The following is a 22,945-nucleotide window of genomic DNA, read 5'->3' as shown; positions in this document are numbered from 1 at the left end:
CTTTCAACTCTATTCTAAATTCCAAAACCTTGATTTGAGGTCAAGTTCTTGTGAAGCTTTATTGGCATCCTGCTTTTACGAGGGCTCAACCTGTGACCGCATTACTCTAAACAGTAGATATAGTCTGATGTTCAGACCACAGGTCCATAAACTCAGTAATGTCTTTGTTTCCTGCATGAAAGCAGTTCCTCCAGGTCCCGAAGTAACAGCCATGAATCTGTCGTCTACAGGAGCCAGAGAAACCTCAGCCCAGCTTAGGGAGAACATGCAAACTCCACACACCACGGTGCAGTCCACAGCAGCCTGGTACATCCAACAGGCTGCCGTCAGTCTCCTGTCCTGTTTTAACCCCCACATAGTGTTTTTACCCAACAATTTATTCCCACTCCACAAATAAATGTCCCGACAGCGTTGTTTAGCGTCGGGGTAAAGTTCAGACGTTCACCAATGGCTTTTTTTTTCTCCCCTCTGAGGTGATCAGCCTGTTCACTGTTGAAGCCCTGCAGCCACATGTGGCTCTATAAACATCTTTACTGACTCAGTGTACTAAGTTTAGTGCAAAGAAACATTTTAATGTTCTTCTAATCTCTGAGTCCAAAAAGAAGCCGTGGTTTCCTGTCAGCAGTATGTTCTCAATACAACAAAAACAACAAAAATATACTTTTGTTTGTGATTCTATGCAAATTTATTTGATGAAAAGTCACCAACCGTATTCCTTTTGTCCTAAAGTTTTCAGAGGATAGTTGATGCAAGTGGTTCAGCTTTGGTTTGTGAATTCACACATAGTAGAAAAGGCCTCTATGTATATCTGAACTTTGTCCACCTATAAATGTGTGTGCTGTGATAACGATCTGTGTGTTCTGACAGCATATCTACATCTACATGTCAACGAGTTCACTGATGTGTGTGTCTCCCCCTAGACTCCTTCATGTTTAATATATTACACATCGATTACATCTTAAAATATTGGCTTAAGTCATTTTTTCAGAAAAGCACAAAACAACTAAGAATATTGAATATATGATATTCACTTACAATGATACAGCTAATAAATAAATAAATAAATAAATAAATAAATAAATAAATAAATAAATATTAAAAACTCCTTTTTTCCCCCAAAAATGACTGAAGGCTTATTTTAGGAAGTGACTTAATGTATATTTACTGGATCCTCTTTCAGCTAAGATGGATCCTGAAACAAAGAACAACATTCTTGCATGTCTATATATCTATATGTCTATTTGTAGATTTATATATTTCTTCATCTTGACAGAGGAACTGAAAGTTTGTGGTCTGAACCTCCAGCAGCCATCACACCTGCAGTGGCTGGATTTATGACTTCTCCTCGCAATCCGTTGCTCTTTGCTTGTGTCTCCCTGCGAACAGAACCACGGTTTGAATCCCTCTTTTCTCACCTCTAACCCACAAACACAAAAAACCTCCTCTGAGTCTGGTTCTGCAGGATTCTTCATGTTATGGGGAGATTTAATCTGTTTGTTCAAGCGGAAGTGATGATTTCTGTCTGTAACAGTGACTTCAGATGAATGAGTTATATGAGAAATGAAAATTATATGAGAACACACTATATCTATACTACTTCTATATGTCTACATTCTATTGGTGTATCTCTATGTTTCTCTGCAGTGGACGCAGAGTCATGTGACGGGTCACGTGACGGGTCGGAGTTCAAAGTCACGCAGTGCGGCTGCATCATGGCGGTGCAGTTGGGACGCAGAGTCCTGTGGACGGCGCTCCGCCAGCAGGCACCGGGCCGGGCGGCGGGCGGCCTCCCCGCCCGGGACCGGGCCGTGTGGTGCGGGGCGGCGCCGCAGTGCTCCCGCCTCGGCGTCGTCGCCACGCGGCGCTACAGCTCCGACCACAAGGAGGACCTGCGCGTCCGGTACCTGGACGGAGAAGACTCCGGTAGGTCCAGACACGGCCCCCGGTGCTCTGCACCTCTGCACGCGCGCGTTGACCGCAGGGCTCGCGACCCGGTGACACTGGGCACAGGTCCAGCTAGGTGACGGAGCCCCGCCCACTTCACGCTCCAGGCGACGTGCTGACGTCACCGGCCCCGGTCCTCCAGGTGCTCAGTGATAAAGTCCCAATCAGCAGGATTTACAGGTTTTATTATTTCAACCTGCAGATCGAGTTTTAATGCAGCGACTGAAGGAAACTTTATTGATACAGCTGTGAACACAGAGCAGTCAAAACAAACAAACCAGAGCAAATACCGCAGACAGAGGAAAAGACAAACAGGAAGACACCTGCACAATCAGATGGAGGATTTAAAATAGAAACAGTCCCAAACCATGGCGAGACATTTAAACTTAATAATCCAAACTGCATGTAATCTGTTCATGTCTCCATCACTGATCCAGATGTTCTCAGCTGGACTTTAGTGTAACTTTTCTTATTTCATGGTGATCAATAAAGTCTCTTTGCTGTTGTCAGTCAGTAATAAGCCTCGTTGTCTCCTCTGTTTCAGGGATCGTTGTTGTTGGGATGAATCGACCAAAAGCCAAAAATGCCATCAGCAGAAATCTGGTTAAACTGGTTGGTGTTGTCTTTTATCCATGATGAAGATAAATGATATTTAATTTCATCTTTACTTATTTATCGTGATTTCATGGAGTCTTGTCATTCAGCTGCCGCTCCGTTCTGACCGCTGCTCTGCGATTTTCTCGTTGTTCCAGTTGTTCGAGGCCGTGGAGGACATCAAGAAGAACAACCGCGTGCGCAGCGTCATCTTCTGCAGTCTGGTTCCGGGGATCTTCTGTGCAGGTACGCTGCAGGAACCAGCTGTTGGTCAGAGGAAGGAACGGACGCGTGCCTCACGGTGTCTGTTCCTGCAGGTGCAGACCTGAAGGAACGGACCAAGATGCAGCCCAGCGAGGTGGGTCCGTTCGTGTCGAAGGCCAGAGCCCTGATCTCAGAGATGGGTGAGTCGGGGCGGAGCAGGAAGTCCTCGGGTGGAGCGGAGGGTCTGCTGAGCAGTGTGTGTGAGAGTGTGTGTTTCCCTCCTCGCCTCTCTCAGGGAACCTGCCCGTGCCGACCATCGCGGCCATCGACGGAGCCGCTTTAGGAGGAGGTCTGGAAATGGCGCTCTCCTGCGACATCAGGATTTCTTGTGAGTCCTTAAAGTGTCTAGTTTTTTTTTTCATAAATGAACAAACAAAATTGCCAAGAAATGATAAGACACTCCCCAATAAACTTTTCAACTTGCCTTAAATAAATATTGAATCAACCTGCATCTATAAATAAACCCAGAATCAATAGTTTTGTTCTATATTTGACTTGTTTTCCAGATTAAACTGTAGTTCCAGTTATTTCTTCGTCGTCAAGCCGGTGTGTTTGTCGTGCCGGAGCAGTTCATCTCAGTTCACTTCCTCGTTTCTCTTCATGTGGTTGGCTCCTGTAGCGTTCACGTTAATGTTTTCTCTGTAAAGTGTCCATGCTGTGACTCCCAGCTTCAATCTGTAACTTCCTGAAGTGATCAGTCCTGCTTATAGTTTAAAAGTAACTAAAGTAAATCCTGTGCAATGATTCTTTTTGTTTTTGTTTTTTTTTAGCCAATGACGCAAAGATGGGTCTTGTGGAGACTCGACTGGCCATCATTCCTGGAGGAGGTGAGACGATTGATGACACAACCGTTCTCTTGCTCGCCAGCCAAAGTCTCATTAACGTCTCCAGAGCTTGGTGTGTTTCTCACTCTGTGGTGCGCAGCCTGTCTGGAGGACACCAGAAAGCTCTGGAGGGTCGTTTGTAATTGGTCTGCATGTATAAAACAAATAACATTTGTGGTTATTTGCCCCTTGGTGTTTGGCTCCGGGGCTGATCTCCTGGTTGTTTGCCCCTGCAGGAGGCACGCAGCGCCTCCCGCGGGCGATCGGCGTCTCCCAGGCGAAGGAGCTGATCTTCTCGGCGCGGGTGGTGCAGGGGGCGGAGGCGTGCCGCCTGGGGCTGGTCAACCACTCGGTGGAGCAGAACGAGAGCGGAGACGCCGCCTACCTGCGTGCTCTGGAGCTGGCCCGGGAGATCAACCCTCAGGTAACCACGCCCCGTAGTGAGATGCCGCAGGGCGGCCGGCACTGCGCCGCCGGAGGCTTAACGCTGTCGTCTGGCTCCGCAGGGTCCCATCGCGGTCAGGATGGCGAAGCTGGCCATCAACCAGGGCATTGAGGTGAGTTTGAGCGTGAACTGTCCTCGGTCCGTGCGTTTAAATGGCACTTTTTATTCCTCTGTAAATCCGAATAAAGCCTAATTCTGCTCTAAAGCGACCATGTAAACGCCTGAAAACTATGTTTGGAATTGAGTTTGAATCCGAATAAATCGGAATTATATGCGAATTAGGCGACTTCGTTCTGCGCATGCTCTGTCGTGATGACGCAATATTCCAAGATGGCGGCCCGCAGTCCGCATTTCGACTCGTACGCAGATGATTTATTTAACAGCAGTTTTGGGAGAATTGGATATAATGAAACGAGCGGATGGGCGGGCGCTTAACAACGCGGACATTTTCAAAGCTGTAGCGTCAAAGTTCATCGAGAGAGGAAGACGAGAATAACGCTGTTTACTTCCGGGAGACGTCAGTACGTCACGGCCGCCGCATCCAATCAGAAGACCTCGCAAAGCCTGGCATCAAAGAGGATTTAAAGGAATACTTCAACATTTTGGCAAATTGTCCCATTTAGTGCAATTCCTTAGTCATTTCGAACAGCATACTTTTTTTGTGAGGGCGAGCTGTTGTTTATTCAGAGGTGAGTCGGGGAAGGTTTTCGGGACGGACACAATGGAAGTGGATGGTATTTTTGTTCTCCCTCGTCAAACTCATCAAATACACAACACAACAACCCCAAAACACTTTGGTGGACACGTCATAATCCACACATTCACTACGCTGTGGAACACCAACAAATAATATTGTAGCGTTTGACACTGAAGCAAATACTGGGAACTACTTTTTCTTTTGAAATCACTACGCCCAGACGCCATGTTTAGTAAGTAGTTCCGTCTTAGCAATCCTCGCATAAACAACTCAATCTTGTAATTTTACATTAGTATTTCACAGTGTAGTGAATGTACGGATTATAACGTGTCCATCAAACTGTTTTGGGGTTGTTGGATTGTGTATTTGATGAGTTTGACGAGGGGGAACAAAAATACCATCCACTTCCATTGTGTCCGTCCCGAAAACCTTCCCCGACTCACCTCTGAATAAACAACAGCTTGCCCTCACAAAAAAAGTATGTATGCTGTTCAAAATGACTAAGGAATTGCGCTGAATGGGCCAATTTGCCAAAATGTTGAAGTATCCCGTTAATCCTCCATTTTTCCCATGTAAACACGAAGCTCATGAATATAATTCTGAATTACTTAATTCAGAATAAACCAATTCTAAATTAAAAACACCCTGTAACCACACTCAGTAACTAGACATGCGTCTGTCTCCTGCAGGTGGATTTGGTTACAGGTCTGGCCATAGAGGAGGCGTGCTACGCCCAGGTGAGCCCCGCCTCCTCCGCCCCAGAATCAAACCTCCAGCAGGAGAGACTCGGGATCCTGACGCCGTGTGTTTCTCTCAGGTGATTCCCACTAAGGACCGTCTGGAGGGCCTGGCCGCCTTCAAGGAGAAGCGGCGTCCCAACTACAAAGGGGAGTGAAGGGCAGCCGCTCCATCAACGCATCAACCCGAGGGACGGCGGCGTGACGGCGGCTGCGGCACGCCGGGCGCCACCACGGACCGGCGGAGTCTACTAACCGTTCACCGAGAAACCAAGACACTAACCAAGCATCGGCCTCGGCCCGCAGGGTCCCAGCAACCCCCTGGAGGCCATCAACCATGACGTAGAAAACCAACGATAGAGGACATAGAGAGTGTCCTGCACACGATCGACCAACCTACAGGTTTATTAGTATCCTGCTACTGCATGACATCACCCATCAGGTTTATTTTTCTTTTCTTCACTTGAATAAAATGGTTTGGATTTGCGATTTGTTGAAACTGTTGAGGATCTAAATGTCTTCCTTTGGTGCCTCCGTGTGCTCTTAGCCAGGATCAATCATCCCAATGATCCCAGATTAAACCGCTTAGATTAGCTCAAACTGTAGTTCTCTCACACATCTGTATCGAATGCTGGTTCTCAAACTGTGGTGCCGGCCCTCCCTGTGGGACGCCTGCTGAGGATTCTGATGGTCAGGATTCTTTTCCCCACAGTGGTTTCATGATTTCACTTCATTTTTTTTTTAATACTGAATTTAATGAACGTGTAACTGGTCATTTGTAAAGATAAATTAGCTTTAGTGCAAAACTGCGAGTGAAGCCAGATTGAGAATTAAAACGTATCGTCTAACGCTGTGAGAACTCCATGAAGCAAGTTCAGATATTTTCCCTGGTGATTCTTCGCTGTAGATTATCTCCATATCTAATGTCACATGTATAAAACAGAGATTGAGAGAACTTCAGTGGTTTCTGATGTTCCGATAGCGGCGGATGAATTCCGTCGAAACCGTTTTCTTCCCTCCAGATTACTTTATACCTCAGAGTGGCCTTTTTCTGTCTTCATGTCTGTGTTTGTGCTGAAGCAGTGAGTTCGGTCTGTCGGTCCCTCGTCGTGTTGACGTTGTCCTCACCTGTCCAGGTGGACCTGAGCTCCACCGGGGTGCGGTTTGGAGAGATGTGATCAGATCAGATTCAATCAATCAAACTGAAAAGTACCTGGCAGAAAGCGTGATGAACCAGATCACATTATTTAGAACTGTTGGTCCAGTTCACCTCACTCGTCCTGTGTTTACACATACAGCCATGAAATAATCCCGATGTCTCCACCTCTTCAGATCAATAAATATTGATTCTGCTTCAGAACTGGATCTATGGTGCTTTTTTTTAACCTGTCTGTATTCCTGTGATTCTCCATTCCTAGATGTGTGTTCCACCATTAACATCCACATTATAGAGCATCTTCCTCCTCTAACATCCAGATTGTAGAGCAGCTAGCGTCTAGCTAACAGAGCTTCTGTCTGTCCTTTTGTTTTGTCTTCAGAGGTTAATCTTCTCTCCTCAGTTGTATTTTGCAGCTGTGAGTCATTTTCAGTTGCAATTGGGTTTACAAAGTTTTGGACAGAGGCAGCTTTTTTCTAATTTTGCTTCTGAAAGTTTCCACAGTTAATTTTAAATGAAGCAGGTCACATGTAGCAGGAGTGCAGGCTTTCATCTTAAATTCAGTGAAAGATTACATAAAAATATGAGGAAGGAACCAAAGCTTTTTTTTAACACAAAACTGAAAATAAACAATTCATTCCTAACTGCTTGAAAATCCCTTTCTGTTGATGACACCCTGATATCTTTAACACATAGTCATCACTGACTTGGCTGTTAAAGAATAATTCAATACTTTGATAAACTCTTGAGCTGCATAGACTGTGTTTTGACCGTGTCTGAGTTGACTCTCTCTGTCTTTGAGGTGTTTCTGGAGAGCCTGCCAGCCTGCCTCTTCTTGGGGCCTCTGAGTTTCGAGCACCTTGAAGTGAACCCTTTGTATTTCCAGTCTTTGATCCGCTGACCTCCTGGAGAGAGTTGCTCACTTGGTTTTCTGTTATGAAGAGTTTTCTCTTCACCATGGGAGTGATTGTGCGACCATCCACCAACTGCATGTCTTCCCTGGACGGGGAATGTCCCAAACCGCAGACGTCGTCTCTCCGGATCCCGTTGTAGTTTCTGGAATGGGTTTTCTCCTGTTGCCGCAGCCTGGAGACGGCTTGTTGTCTTCCCAGCAGAATGTTCCAGAGCGCCACACCTCAGATCAGCTCCATGTTTTAGAGAGTGGGAGCTGCTCGACCCTTCGTGGATGTGGATCTCCTCAGATGAGTCAAAGCTCAATGTAGGACTAGAATTAAACAACCAGGTACAAAACACAAATCTTTTGTTGAAGGGAATCTGTCTTGAGGGTGTGTGTGTGTGTGTGTGTGTGTGTGTGTGTGTGCGTGCGTTGCAGGCCTGCCCTGTGGCTTCATGCTGCTGCTGCTGCTGCTCTGAGGCTGACACCCACCCGTCTGAACATCCCCACTGTGGCTGACCTCCTTCCGGCAGATGTCCCAGCTCTGAGCCGAGGGGGATCCCACCACAAGCCTGAGTTGCGTAAAGAAACGCCGGAGGCTCGCGGGCAGCCGCTGCTCGGAGGAGCGGTGGGAGGTGTAACTGTAACGGCGTCCCTCGCACAGGAGCTGGGTTTGTGTTGTTAGGGACGGCGGTGTGGGAGTTGTGCCTCTTCCTGCTGGCTTCCAGCGCGCCGGCTGCTCGGGTTTTAACGGTTTCTCAAAAAGTGGTTTTAGGTCACCAATGCCAATGGAGGCTATTTCTGGAGTTTTTATATAGCATAACTGAAGCTGCGCCGACATTAGAAACCGTCGCCTCGGTGGAAATAGTTTGAACTGCAGAGAAACTCTGAAAAACAACGAAAAATGTATACTGAGTGTGTCTGGAACTCTGCACAGGTAGACGGTAGAAACACGATGGATGGACTCACGGTGGAAAGAGTTTTCAAAGAGTTTCATAGAAGTGAAACTCGTTTCCCATAATCCCAGAAGAACGTCACAAACTGCATTGAGATCATGGGTGCAGTAAATCTGTCACGAGACGACAGAAAACCTCACTAAACAAACAATCCTTCAACTAAACACAGGAAGTTTCAAGAGCTGGGTCGATAAGTCTGATCAGCTGGATTAAGACTCTGGATTATCTTCAGTTTCAGACTCTAAAACAAAAGCAGCCTTGGGTTCTTCAGCCGAATGAAGATGGATCAATAAATCTGAATGTTTCTTCACTCCTGCATTTCATTTTAGATGTAGTTCATAGCAAACTGCAGTTTTACAGAAATGTGAACACGGAGAAGCCAAAACATTATGACCACTGACTGGCCGAGCCTCTCCAACAGCTGATCAAGACCACAACGAGGGACCCTGCAGGAAAACGAGGATACACTTCACACAAGACCACCAGGACTGGACCAGAGGAGGTCTGAGGAGTCTCCATCAGACCTGGACCAGCGGAGGTGTGATGGTCTAACAGAGGCTTGCATCCACACTGGACTCCCTGCATCGGGCCGTCACATCATGAAGAAGTTATACTGAAATAATGCTAAAGAACACCTGTTATTTTAAAGCCCCACATGAAGATTCTGACTCTTCTTTCCTTTGTCTCATGGAAATCAATAATTTATGATGAAATATTAAGAACTGATATTGATCCATCAGATATAAAGCAACAGAACTGTCCTTGTTCTAGTGTTTTTTTTTAAAAATTGTAATAAAAATCTTTGCTCTAATAAAAAAAAAGTAATATTCTAAAAGTGAATATTTTCGTTTTCATCAGTTTCTTCTCAGAGATTGAAAATGAAAAATCTCAATGAACAAGTTCAAAGAGTTGTTTGAAGAAAAAACATCAACGTTTTTATTCAGATACAGTCTCACCATGTAGTCAAATGTCTTTCAAAAACACACAGGTGAATGAATGAATGAAAGAGCCAGGTGAAGTTCTGTGGTTTTGTGACTCTCCTCCTGGTTTGAACAATAAGTTGACTCTGCTGCCACCTGCTGGTCCAACAGGTCATCACCGCTCATCCAAACCTCACACACTTGTTCGACAGCACTCCTCTGTTTACCTTCAGGTTACAGAGAAATCAACAGATACAATTGTTTGATTATTTGTTGGAAATAATAATAAAAAAAGGAAAACCAGACTAAAAAATAAAAGTGAAAACATGAAAATTATTGACATTGAGGCCAATTAAAGGTGCTGTAGGCAGGATTTTGCTAGTCAGTGCTAATTTTTCTGTGTTTTCTTTGGATTAAATGTTACAGTATCCATTGATAATCCTTTAGGAGTGTAGCATAATTGCAATACCGTGAGGGCGCAGCGTTTCCATCTGTCTCTGTTCTGAGCTGAAAAGGAATCTCGACAGCTCCAGGTATCTTTGACCAATCAGAAGAGCCCCTGAGGCGCTAACCGTGATTGATCGAGGGGCGTTCGTTGCACGTTCTTGTGGGAGGGGCTTAACTTGCGTGAGGGCGTGATGTCAGAGAAAACAGGACAGGATTGGCTGTGCTGGGTTTCAAATCGTCTTCTTAGATGGGTCAAATCGCCATCTTGCTTAGGTAAGCCTAAGCAAGATGGCGGAGATGCGGAATCCTGCCTACAGCACCTTTAATCTAATTATTCTAATTATTATTATTGTTGTTGTTATTATTATTAATTACCCTATTAATACATCGAAGGATTTTTATTTCACAGTAGTCTGAAGTAATCCTTCAGCATCTGTAAATGATGTTCTGATCATAACGAGGGACGTCACACATCTGGACAAACAAGGCTCTGCGGTGGTCTAAGATCTGTGTGTGAGCGGCGGGTGCTGGACAGACTGACTGCACTACCGTACAGGATCGTCTCCGGGAAGCAGTCACTGTGTGTGTGTGTGTGCGTGTGTGCGCCTGTTAAGTAAAGTGCCTGTCTGTTGTTTTGATCAGAGCTCTGCTCTCTGTTGTCTTTCTTTGAAAAGTGTTCATTATGAAAATCGTCAGTCCTCCTGGATCAACCGTCCTCCTCCCTGACTGGAGGTTTGTCTGATCCCAGATTTTGGACACAAGTTGAAGAACACACACAGACGAGACGCAATAATGTCTTTTATTTCATGTGGGAAGACGAGCAGTCAGAGTGGAACGACTTGCAGACAGATCCACCTCTAATTCACACCGAGACCACCAGACCTGTAGACCCATCTGTCTTTTCAGGACGTCTCTGCAGGTTTTCATGATGATCTGAGCTCAAGCAGGGAGTCAGACTGCCTGTAGGTCAGAGTTCAGGTCTCATACAGCGGGTTTCATCAGAACGACGAGGTGAGTAAAACTCCAAATGTATGGCTTCATTATAGTGCAAAGAAGTGTGAGTGCATTATGAAATATGAACATGTATTTATATATTAAACAATCTTAAACCCTAACCCCTACCTCCAAACCCCTCACCCCTACCCTTAACCCATTACCCTTAACCCTAACCCCTACCCCTCACCCTAACCCTAACCCTTCACCCCTAACCCCTGACTTTAACCCATTTGCACCACGATGCAGTTTCTATCCCACATTCCTTCAACACTACAATCCCCACTACATAAATTAAGACTCTGGCGGGCCGGTTTTGGCCCCTGAACCATATGTTTGACACCCCTGCTGTTTCACATGAAGCATGCAGCATTTAAGCGAGTTCTCCTTCGTTTCCGTGAAGTTAGCTGAACTCACATGTTCATCACAACTTCCAGGGACTCAAAGTAATAAAATAAATGCCATTCTTATCAATATTATTATTATTGCATACTTATATTAAAAGTTGAACTAACAGTGAATATTACATAACCATTTCCAGCTGCTGGGATTTTCCTCCTCAGCCAAGAGTTTGCATAGACTCCAGACGTCCACATGACGGATCACTGAGCGATGTCGTAGTAATACTCTCGTAGCCTGGGCTCCACGATGGAGAACGCCGGCCGTTCTTCTGCCCTGGAAGACACGAGCGGAGTGAGCGGTCAGCTAAAGCGAGCGGTGCGGCGGCGCGGAGGCCGGGGGACGGCGTGAGCGTCTCACTTGTACGTCCAGCAGGTCCTCATCAGCTCGTACATCTCCGGGGGGCAGTTCGGCGGCGAGTCCATCCGCTGCCCGCTCTCGATCATCTGCATCACGTCGTTCCCCTTCATCCCCTGTGGACGGACACAAACTCGGTCAGAAAGATACGTCTTAATAAAGTATTTGTAGTTTTCACCCTCCAATGAGGAACTGCTGAGATGGGAGAACCACAGCTTGGGCACCGGGAGCTGCCTCCTCACCTTGTATGGCTTCTGTCCGTAGGAGAAGGCCTCCCACATGAGCACCCCGAAGCTCCACACGTCGCTTTTCGAGGAGAACTTGAAGTAGTTGATGCACTCGGGAGCGTACCACTTCACCGGCCACTTCCCATGAGCCTTTGCCTGAAGGGACAGACACTGTCAGGTGTGCGTTCTGGCTGGTTTTTTAGCCTCAGATCCCACCGATCGTCGGAATGGGACTGCTGAATAATCAGCGACACTGTGAGCTACCTTGTAGTAGTTCTGCTCCTCGGCCACGGCCTTAGACAGGCCGAAGTCGCTGATCTTGGCGTAGTGCTGCGTGACCAGCAGGACGTTTCGGGCCGCCAGGTCCCTGTGGACGAAGTTATGCTCCTCCAGGTACTTCATGCCCATGGACACCTGGTGGACCAGCTCAGTGATGTTCTTCATGGAGGTGCTCCTACGGTCAACAGGTCTCACATTAGACCTCAAACTAGACCGCAGACTTTAAACCGAACCATTGTACTGATAATTAAAGAGTTGCGGACGCATTGATAAAGACAGCAGAAGCACGGACTTGTTTTTCTGCAGGAACTTGTGGAGCGGCCCCAGCTCGGCCAGCTCCATCACCAGCATGAGGTTCTCCGCCTCGCAGATGCCGATCATCCTCACGATGTAGGGATTGTCCAGCTGCTGCATGACGTTGGCTTCTCGCAGCATCTCCTCGCGGACTGACGGGTTGCTGTCGTCGTTCTTCAGGATTTTGACGGCGACGGGTTTCTTTGTCCTGAAGTACGAGAGGAGTTCAGGAACATGAGCTGCAGAATTTGAGAACTAGTGTTGCCAGAATGTTAGCCTGACGGGGCGTGAAGCAAAGCGTCATACTTCCTCATGGTGTAGGTGCCTCTTAAGACCGTGCCAAAGTTTCCAGAGCCCAGTTCTCCGTCCTCCAGGAAGAGCTGGCTGCGGTTCACGGTGGAGCTCCGCAGTTCGTCCGGATCAGCGTAAGGACTCTCGTACACCCCCGTGTCCATCGGCATGGCCTCTGATGGAGCGACAGCCACTTCAGGTCAGAGGAGCAGTGATGGGATCATCAACAGAACATCAGCTCCCTCTAAACAAGCTGTGGATCCGCCAATCTGCTTCCAGCTTCTCGGAATGCCTCAGTCAACCCAGATAGGAGGTCATGCACGTACAACATCAGGGACCTTCAGGTTTCTGCTGGACTCTAGTAAATGTCAAATCATCATAATATGGTTTCTGTAATGTCTCCACATGTCTGATGCTCTGCTAAGGTGTAGAGACCCCAGGAGAACCTGCTGGAAGCAGGACTGTCTCCTCACAGGCCACCATAAGGTTAGGGTTTAGGGTTTAGGGTTTAGAGTTAACTGTTAAGGGTTTAAGGGTTTAGGGTTAATGGATAAGGGTTTAAGGTTTAGGTTTAAGGGTTTAGGGTGAAGGATTAAGGGTTTAAGGTTTAGGTTGAAGGGTTTAGGGTGAAGGATTAAGGGTTTAGGGTTAAGGGCTATGGGTTAAGGTTCAGGGTTAAGGCAGGGATTTAGGGTAAATGATTAAGGTTTAGGGTTCAGGGTTTAGGGTTAAATGTTTAGTGTTAAGGGTCTAGGGCAGTGGTCGGAAATTTCCGGCCCGAGAGAGGATTTCAACGCACGCACGCACGCACGCACACATGCACGCACGCACGCACACATGCACACATGCACACATTACCCTGGGCCCTGGAGCAGACGCACACACCCCATATTGACGGTTCTCCCCCCCCGCTCGCTCTGCAGGTGCATGCCTCCGTCGCCGCCACCCGACAACCCGCCCCTCTGCCCCGTTGTCCCCCCACCACCCGATCCGCGGATGTATGCCGCCGCTGCCACCAATTCCTCCCCGCTGATGGGCGCACGTGCGAGCCCCACACCCCCGGCCTGTGATTCAAGTGCCCCAAAAAAAGTGGCCTGACGCCAAATCTAATTGCCGACCCCTGGTCTAGGGGTCAAGGTTAAGGGTTTAAGGTCAAATGTTAGGGTTAGGGTTAGGGTTAAGGAAGGATTAAGGGTTTACGTTTCAGGGTTCAAGGTTAAGGGTTTAGGATTTTAGATTAACAGTTTAGGATTTAAGGGGTTAGGGTTTAGGCTTTAATGTTTAGTGTTAAGGATCTAGGGGTCCAGGTTAAGGGTAGGGTTCAGGGTTAAGAAAAGATGAAAGGTTTAGGGTTCAGGGTTTAAGGTTAAGGTTAAGGGTTTAATGTTTTGTATTAAGGGTCTTGGGGTCAAGGTTAAGGGTTAAGGGTTTAAGGTCAAAAGTTTACACACCAGGTTGTTCCTGTTCTTAGGATGTAAAATAATATGTGCATTTGTATGGAAAAACTGTGATATGAAACTGTTGGTTTCCAGAACTGGTCCTGAAGACCTGCTTCCCTGCATGTGAGGAACGTTTTCCTGCTTCATCACATTCAATGTTTGCTCTATAAAGGCCCGTGTGAGGAAGAACACTGCAGCACGGAGACAGATAGACAGACAGGACAGAGGCCAAACCGGCCTGAAGACCTCCCAGGCTACAGTGGAGGACAGCCAGTCTTCCTGCCTTGTTTGCTGCCTTGCATTTGGGTCTTTATTTCTGGGGATAGCTCATCTTGTCTGGACGTGGCGGATCATCTGGAAGTGAGGAATCGTCACCTCAGGAGTGCACGGCTTCCCGAGCTGAAGCCACTCACCTTTGGTGTGAGCTTGACCGCTGGGCACTCTGGTTTCGTACGAATTGAGATGGTCTGAGTTGTCATGTCGAGAACCCGGCAGCTAGGAGAGGAACGACGAGAGAGCGTTTCAACACGAGACGTCACGTTGTAATTACCCTCACACACCTCTGGATGGGGCTAGAGAGTCACCCATTGGTGAGAGGGGCAAACTACAGGGACTGTTGGAATCAGGTTTGAGTGACATGAAGCAAAGGATGGGGATGCAGGAGAGACCGCCAGAGGGGCGGGGCTGAAAGGAGAGATGGGGGCAGGGGGGGGGGCACTGCAGTGCACCTTTTGCCGTCCCAGTATGGCGGTCCTCTTGATTATGGAGATGAGTCCATTGGTTGCATTATGCTGGAAAAGAGACGTCAGAGAGGTTATGAGTGCCGAAGCACATCGAAGATCAAACACAGACGTTCAGGCTGCTCCTCACTCATTCAGAAAACGTCCATTTAAAGACAAAAACTACATCCGCTGAAACTTGTTCCCGTTTTAAACTCGCCTCATGGTTTCATGTTTTAGTTTCGGTAGCATCTGACGTGTTTTTCTTCACGTTTCCTGCCGGTATGTCTCATCACTCCGCCCTGTATCCTCCTCTGATCATCCCGTCATTGCTACCGGCTGTGCTTCATTACTGCTTGTGTGTAAACGGCTGAGTTCAGTGCTGATACGCCCCGTTTCTTCAGCTCTACCTCTGGACCTCGGAGGAGTTTTCTTTACTTTTTTTTAATCCTCATTATAATATTAGGGTTCTGTGAAATCCAAACTTTGAGTCGGAGGTCCTCTGAAGGAGCTCTTTAAACCATCAAAGCGTGAAGTAAAGGCACATAAACCGAGCGGTTGAGACATTTTCTCTGTGTGATTAAAGATACTGTTCCATTTGCATCGTCTGGGTGGTTTTCTTCTCCCTTTACAGTAACTGACATTTGACTGACGGCTGAAGATGTGAGTCGATTTACATGAAAAAGAGGAAACGAATCTGGTGCTTATGTGCTGAACCCAGCCGACGCTGAGGGTTTTTCCACTTCCTACAGCTTAAATAACTTTAAACTATTAACAAACTTTCTACTGCAACAGTTTTTCACGGTTAGATCACTGCATATGTGTGTGTGTGTGTGTGTGTGTGTGTGTGTGTGTGTGTGTGTGTGTGTGTGTGTGTGTGTCTCACCAGGCTCTGACCCAGCCCGAGGTGATGCTGCAGCGAGGGGTCGACCAGAGCTGAGGAGGGAGAAAGACACGGCAGGTCAGTTCAGTCGCACGTCTTCGCTGGAAGGTGTGATTTTTGTCGGCGGCCTCGGTTCGTACTGATGTCTCCGTCGGGTCGGGGACAGGCCTCCGTCAGCACCCGCAGCAGCCCGTCGGGCTTGTAGGAGTAGTGCTCCACCAGCTGAGCGACGCCGACACGCCGACATGCAGAGAGACACAGAGACCGAGGTTCACTTCTCACTGTTCTGAGGATAATTACTCTCTAATGAAGGGAAATATTTAGTTTTGTGTTGGAGGTTGTGAGACGTCCCCCAGGTTGCACTCTCCTTCCTTGCATGTAATTTTTTTTTTTATCATCTCACAGGAAGGCTTGCGTCCGACGGACGTGAAGAAAGGAGGACTTGCGGCCTTGAGAGATAACGAGGCGGTGTGTAGAAACACACACCTCCTTATCGGGCGGGAGAAACAATAAGTCTTTATGAATGTAAAAAAAAAGACCTTGAGTCTGAGCGCCCAATTCTGTCTATTCAGACAAAATACTGAGAAGTGATTCCCTGAGCTGACCTCTGACCCCTGTGTTAATCAGTGGGTTTCATCATTGATCACTGAGGGGGGGGTTAATGTGGGGCCGACCTGCCACAGGGTGTCGAACTTCTTCCCGTCGGGGATGGACAGCTTTCCGCTGCGGTCCCTGTCGATGCGGTAGTGCATGACCTGCCCCTCGTGCAGCAGACACAGAGCGTACGAGCCTTTGGTGTCCCTCTGTCGAATCCTGCAACCACGAGCAAAAGGATGATTTAAAATGAGTCTTTAGAACAGAATAACATAGACTTCATGAATCTCACCATGTAAGACACAGGAGAGTGCAAGAAGTGGTGAAAGGTACAAATAAAGAATAAGTAACAGTGCAAATCTTGATAAGAATAATAGAAATGTAAAAAGAAAAGATCTAACTTTATGTACAACATGCATCTTAAAATATAATAGGAACTATATTACATGTTTTTAGCGCAGCAGAATGAGTGGTTTATAAAGAGTCCATGATTTAAGCGTTTAAACCTGCAGTCGTTCTGATCAGCTCCGTCACCGCTCACTAACGACCAACACCTTTTTGTTTTTCACACGTATCTGATGGACAGTAAATGCTGAATGACAGCTGTGTGTTTCCAGTTTGGAAGCAACAGAAAGAAATGAAGAAGTCAGCGGGCGCAGTCACGAGTCTGATAGAGCGTTAATAAAGACATAAAAGTGCTGATTGGGTTCCCGTTTGCTTCCCGGAATCAGATTCCTCCATGCTGATTCGGTTTGAAGAAGTTTAAAAACACGTCAGAGCCGATAAAACCCTGACAGCAGATGGACTGAAACACCATGAGAAGATAAACGAGCCTCACTGCCAATATCAGAGCCAAACTCATCCAGCTGCAGCGGAAAATGTTTGATAGTTGTGGGAAAGAAGAGTGAAGCTCAGATCACCGTTGTTTTCTGTCTGGTTGAATAAAGTTCTGATGAGTTGAACTGTTCCCATGTAAACACATTTCATCAGGGTGAATCTCTTCAAAACACTGGGAACTGAAAAATGGAGCCCCGGCTGTACAGAAGCACATTTTAACACTTTAAATAAACCTTTCTCTTCTATATGTTGTGCTTTTTTTTTTTTTTTGCCCTAAAGTAGATCCGGTTCACTGGCAGTGTTTAAAACACAAAATGTGTCGCGTCAAGTCAGAATTTCACAATTTCAGGTCGACGGAGGCTGTCGATCGCCGGCGCCGCGGCTCACGGCTTTGATGTTTCAGACATCAGACCGGCTCTGTGGAACGGAGCGAGAGACGTTTGAGACGAGGCTCCTGTCAAACCGCCAAACATGAAAAACCTGAAATATCATTTCACCAAAGACTCAGACCTCACCGAGGGAACAGAAACAACTTTTCAGATAAAACTGTTAAAAAGACTAACAGAAAACAGCAGCAGCCATCTTTTTGTTTGTTTTTTTTTTTTGCATGCGGTGTAAATATTGCAGGTATCAAGAATACTGTTTCAGAAGAACCTGTTCAAATCAGTCGCTGTCGGTGCAAACGGTTTTTAATTGTGCCAATAATTATTTAAAATCTAATTAAACACCGAATCATATTTGAAGGATTTTCAAAAACTGAAATTAAATGAAACAAATATGAACCACATTCAAAATGAAATAAATAAAGAGATAAAGCTGAATAAAAGTCACACTTCTGTTTGATTAATTGACTGCAAATTAAACAAAGGAAATAAAAGATGAACCTGGATGTATTTGGAGTGTGTGTGTGTGTGTGTGTGTGTGTGTGTGTGTGTGTGTGTGTGTGGGAGGGGGCTCTTGGTGAGAAAAAGGACAGAAGAGTCTCCTTCTTCCTCTTCTCTTCTTCGGCTACTTCAGGAAGTCTTTTGCAAACTGACAGAGCGGAAACCACAGCGTGTGTGTGTGTGTGTGTGTGTGTGTGTGTGTGTGCGCCGTCATCCTAACTGAAACTGCTATAAATACTGCGCGCACACACACACACACACACACACACACACACACACACACACACACACACACACTCTGCCGGGGCCTGGGCTCAGCTGCGAGGCAGCAGCTGACCCGAGTTCTACCGAGTGAAAGAAGAAGAGCGTGAACCGACAGGAGAAACCGAAAGTGTCGCCCGGCCGCATCGATCGGACTTCAGCTGCAGCTTTGCTGTGGCTGTTGAAGAACTGCTCTGAACAGAGTGTGTCCATCGGGGACTTTCTGTCGTTTCATAACTGAGACCGAACGGCTGGTTTGCACCACAGATGCAGAAACGCGTCACCCTGGACCGAGTCGATTCGCCGGGCGTCTCGTCACGCCGCAGGCCGGACCGCGGGGGCGCGGGGTACTCACAGGAACTTCCCGTTGACGCGGGGCCCGTGCTGCAGCCGCGGCTCGGAGTCCTCTCGCGTGATGGTCCCGTGGAACCAGGGCATGCGCTCGTGGGCCGTGGTGGCGATCAGCTTCTCCAGCTGAGGCCTCTGGCTGATGATGGCCTGCTCCAGGGCGGCGCCCTGCACGCCCAGCACACAGAGCGTCAGTCCCATCCCGACCCGGGTTCTCTCCCGGAACCCTCCCCCCTCTTCACACTCACCTGCAGGTTCCAGGTCTGCTTGACGTACTCGCGGATCAGCTTCTCCTTCAGGTCCTCGAACGGGCCCACCTTGGGCTGCATGTTCTTGGGCCGGTTGCAAGGCTTCTTCAGCAGGCACACCAGGCCGTCCGTCTCCTGGGAGTGGTAGTCGATCACGTCCACGGGGCTGCGGTGGCTCTTGCCCCCGGCGATGGCGTAGGTCTCGTTGGGCTGCCTCTCGATGGTGTAGTGGTAGCAGCGGCCCAGGTTGGACACCGACAGCGCGAACCCCCCCAGGTAGTTCCTGCTCTGCCGCAGGAGGTAGACGCCGCTGTCCGAGCCCGCCGGCTTCAGGTAGCTCTCCGCCTCCTCCCGGGTGATGTTCCCGTAGAAGAACGGCAAGGCGTTGACGTTGTCGGACATGGTGTCTCTGTCGCTGGTGGGCCGAGCCGGGTTCAGCCACCAGGAAGCAAGAATCCTGCAACGCAGAGCGCCAACGAACAGGGAGGCAGAATGAGGGGAACATGATTCTTGGACTTGAATGATTGTAGTGTAAGTTCTACGGTTCTGGTACTGTCTTCGTCCATGTTGGTTTGGTCTCGATGGTTTTTACTGTAAGTCCAAGTCAGGTCTGCTTTTCATCTTTTCGTCATGTCTCATTGCGAAATGTTCCCGACTGAGAGCAAAATTCTGAATAAAGCACGCGAGCAGCTTGAGTGGGAGCGCCGCGTTCGACTGTAAAAATAGAAGCTAAACAGGAAGTCGATACGATGGGCCTTGTGTTGTGACCAGAGAGCAAACAGACGCTCACAGCCGCCAGCTGTCAAGTACAACGGCGACCGCAACGACCGCCATGAAGCTTCAGAGATACTGTAACAACAGCCGCCATGACGCTCCAGAGACACTGTAACAACAGCCGCCATGACGCTCCAGAGACACTGTAACAACAGCCGCCATGACGCTCCAGAGACACTGTAACAACAGCCATGACGCTCGAGAGCAGGGGTCTCCAACCCTGTTCCTGGAGAGCCCCTATCCAGCATGTTTTACTTCCCTCCCTGCTTCAATACACCTGCTGGCATTAACAGGCTCGTTACTGGGCTTTGCTCTGCGCCTGGTGAGGCCAGAATCATTAGATACAGGTGTGTTGAAGCAGGGAGAGAACTAAAACATGCTGGATAGGGGCTCTCCAGGAACAGGGTTGGAGACACCTGCTCTAGAGACGCTGTAACAACAGCCATGAAGCTCCAGAGACACTGTCACGGGGTCTCTTACTGCTGCAGCTGTACAGGACGTCCAGAGACGTCTGGTCCAGGTTCAGTTATGTTGGAGCGCAGCAGAGTTTGTGCAGCTGCTTTTTTAAAAGAAGATTAAAATCCTGAATCTCAGTTGCAATGTCTTTTCTTCGAAGAATTCTTAGATAAATTATTTAATTTGATAAATTAAACCCAGGACTAAACCTAGGACTAAAACCAGGAGTAAAACCAGGACTAAGTCTGGGACTAGGCCAGGACTAAATCCAGAATGGAAACTGCAACTTTTATGACCAAAAAATAAATCTTCACCTCTTTAGACCAAAAGCCAAAAAAATGGGTTTTTGGATCAAAACAAGAAAACAAATCTTCTGATCTTCTGGCGGATTTTCCAAACTGTAAATCTGAAAACTACAGTTAAACTACAGTTAAACTACAGATAATATTTCCTCATCCTTGTTGACAGTTTCAGCTGTTTTAAAGACATTTTAAGATGTTTTTCACTCTTCGCGCTCTCCAGAAGCTTCAGCCGCTTCACTTCTTTCGTCTTCTGCTGCACCGCCCGGGAGGACCGCTCACCACCACCCCTCAACGCTGAGGTGCCAAACATGAGACCCGTGGACCGAAGGGGGCCCGGCGGCGGTCCGGTCCGACCCACGGCGTCGCTCGGCTTCCCGGCCGACCGAGGCGGGGGCGTCGAGCCGCTCGCGTGAAAAAGTGAAAACGTGCACGGCGAGCAGCAAACAGGATGTGGCTTTTGGACGTTTCACGCCGCTTCGCCCCCTTTTCAAATGGCATCGTGGTTAAAGTGATCTCATTTACCTTAAAAACGATCAATTTAAAAATAAATTCAGACCAAAGACAACTGTGGAGTTACTTGTGTCTCTCTGCATGAAAACAGAAAGAAAAGAACAGCAGTTATATATATATATATATATATATATATATATATATATATATATATATATATATATATATATATATATATATATATATATATAGATATATTATAATACATTAGATTAGATCAGATTATCCTTCATTTCCATTGTTGCAGCAGCAGAGGACAGTAATAAAAAATGCAAAAAATTGTCATAAATTTTTTTTTTTTTCCTTTTTTCTTTGCCTGAAATTTAGATTTCAGAGTTTTATTGGATAAAGCATTAAAAGTCTAATTAAATGTGTCCCTTCCACAAAGAAATGAGATGTGAGTTTTGGTCAAGCAGAAGAAAACTGTGACAGCTGTGATATTTTCAACAATTCGCGCTGAGCACATGCTATCAGGAGCCGCGAAACATTTGAAAGATTAAAGAGGAAAGATAAAACAGCTTCGAAACTCAGGCCGAAGTGTTTCTGTTTTTATCAGGCCTGCAGCGTCCGTTGGATTTATAAATATTTCAATCTGCATTGACGAATTTGAAGATATGTTAGTATTTACTGAACAGTTTTTAATAGTTTTAACTGATTTGACCACTGCAGCTCTTTTAACCTCATTTTAACTTTAAATCATAAATGTTTTAGCTGTTTTCTCATTACAACTGTTTTTGAAGTTAGAACAACTTTAGCCAATAAATCTTTTTTTATCTATTAACCACCTGACAATTTATATAATATTATAGACATTTTAAATATTGCAGATATTTGACCATTTTAGCTATTTTACTATATATGTCAGCCTTAGGTTATTTTAATTGTTTAATCTTTTATTTTTTGCAGCAATTTAACTTAACAATTTAACAGCATTAAGTCTGCTTAAGCCTTTTAATCTGTTCCAGTCTTTTAATCTCTTTTATCTTTTTAATGTCTTTTAGCCTTGTAATCTCTGTAAACCTTGTAATCTGATTTAGGTTTTTAATCTCTCTAAGCCTTTGAATGTGGAGTCGCTCCAGACTCATGCACACACAGAGCTGCAGGCTGCCAGAAACATTAAAGAATAACTTAAATTCTCGCTTCAAGTGTGAGAATCAGGACATTTCCAGATCTTCTGCAGAGCTCTACATGGGATGCATGCTGAGTCCAGAACCAAATAAACACCAAAACCTGATGATTAAATCAAAATATATACATAAAATCAAAGGAAATGATCTTATTGATTGACTATCAGAGAACACGACTGTTTACTTCAGTACTTTCACCACTGACAGAAGAGTGACAGACGGTCCGAACGTCCAAAACAGCGAGAGAAAACCAGTTCAGATTTGATCTATTGATCCATAGGAGTTCTTTATAACGGGCTAAAACGCTTTCACAGCTTTATATTGATCAGTAATCAGTCGACTCTCAAAGCAGTGAGGCCACAGGAGGAAAAGGCCAGAAGAGAGACACGTCCAGTCAGAAAAGACAGAGATCAGAACGCAGAGATCAGAACGCAGAGATCAGAACGCAGAGAGCAGAACACGGCGGAGAGAACGGTTCTCCGGCAGCAGCCGTTCTTCACTGTTCTTACTGTGCGAGCTGAGCGGAGCGGAGCTGCTTCCTCGGTCCGTTCAGTCCGTCTACATCTCACCTCAGACTCGGTCTGAAGCCGTGCAGCCCTCCAACTTCCTCATTTCAACAGCTTCCTTCACATTTTAACACTGCTACTTCCTTTTTTTTTCTTTTTTTTTCAGCTGCTCACTGACCAGCGGTCTGCTGAACACACTCAGACCGCCCTGAGAAGATCATCTCTACACCTTTTAGCAGCACTGATAATGTAGATTACAGCTTGTATCTCTGTATACTTGACTGAGTTTTTCATTTCTGTTGTTTGAATCTAAAAACAGGTGTTTTTCTGTCATGCTT

The 22,945-nt window shown here is 46.7% G+C and overlaps 2 protein-coding genes across 2 annotated transcripts; one reads left to right on the top strand and one right to left on the bottom strand.

The window, feature by feature from the left end:
• Nucleotides 1–1,672: 1,672 nt before the first annotated feature.
• Nucleotides 1,673–5,992, top strand: auh (AU RNA binding protein/enoyl-CoA hydratase). The gene is made up of 10 exons (XM_030085600.1): nt 1,673–1,923; nt 2,489–2,556; nt 2,697–2,784; nt 2,856–2,942; nt 3,038–3,130; nt 3,573–3,629; nt 3,863–4,050; nt 4,133–4,183; nt 5,458–5,505; nt 5,586–5,992. Exons 1-10 carry the CDS (start codon nt 1,713–1,715, stop codon nt 5,661–5,663), a joined length of 969 nt encoding a protein of 322 aa, XP_029941460.1. The 5' UTR covers nt 1,673–1,712; the 3' UTR covers nt 5,664–5,992.
• A 5,085-nt stretch (nt 5,993–11,077) lies between these two features.
• Nucleotides 11,078–22,743, bottom strand: syk (spleen tyrosine kinase). Its single transcript, XM_030085377.1, has 14 exons — nt 22,611–22,743; nt 18,933–19,389; nt 18,692–18,852; nt 16,435–16,573; nt 15,901–15,982; nt 15,764–15,813; nt 14,887–14,949; nt 14,572–14,653; nt 12,735–12,894; nt 12,427–12,636; nt 12,120–12,309; nt 11,871–12,011; nt 11,632–11,744; nt 11,078–11,547 (listed from the first exon to the last, which is right to left on the bottom strand). The coding sequence occupies exons 2-14, from the start codon at nt 19,332–19,334 to the stop codon at nt 11,475–11,477; spliced, it is 1,866 nt and encodes a 621-aa protein (XP_029941237.1). The 5' UTR covers nt 19,335–19,389; nt 22,611–22,743; the 3' UTR covers nt 11,078–11,474.
• Nucleotides 22,744–22,945: the final 202 nt, after the last annotated feature.

Source organism: Salarias fasciatus (genome assembly GCF_902148845.1).
Source record: "Salarias fasciatus chromosome 7 unlocalized genomic scaffold, fSalaFa1.1 super_scaffold_4, whole genome shotgun sequence".
Classification (NCBI taxonomy): Eukaryota; Metazoa; Chordata; class Actinopteri; order Blenniiformes; family Blenniidae; genus Salarias; species Salarias fasciatus.
The sequence above is the reverse complement of the archived record's forward strand: the minus strand, read 5'-3'. Positions and strand labels throughout refer to the sequence as shown.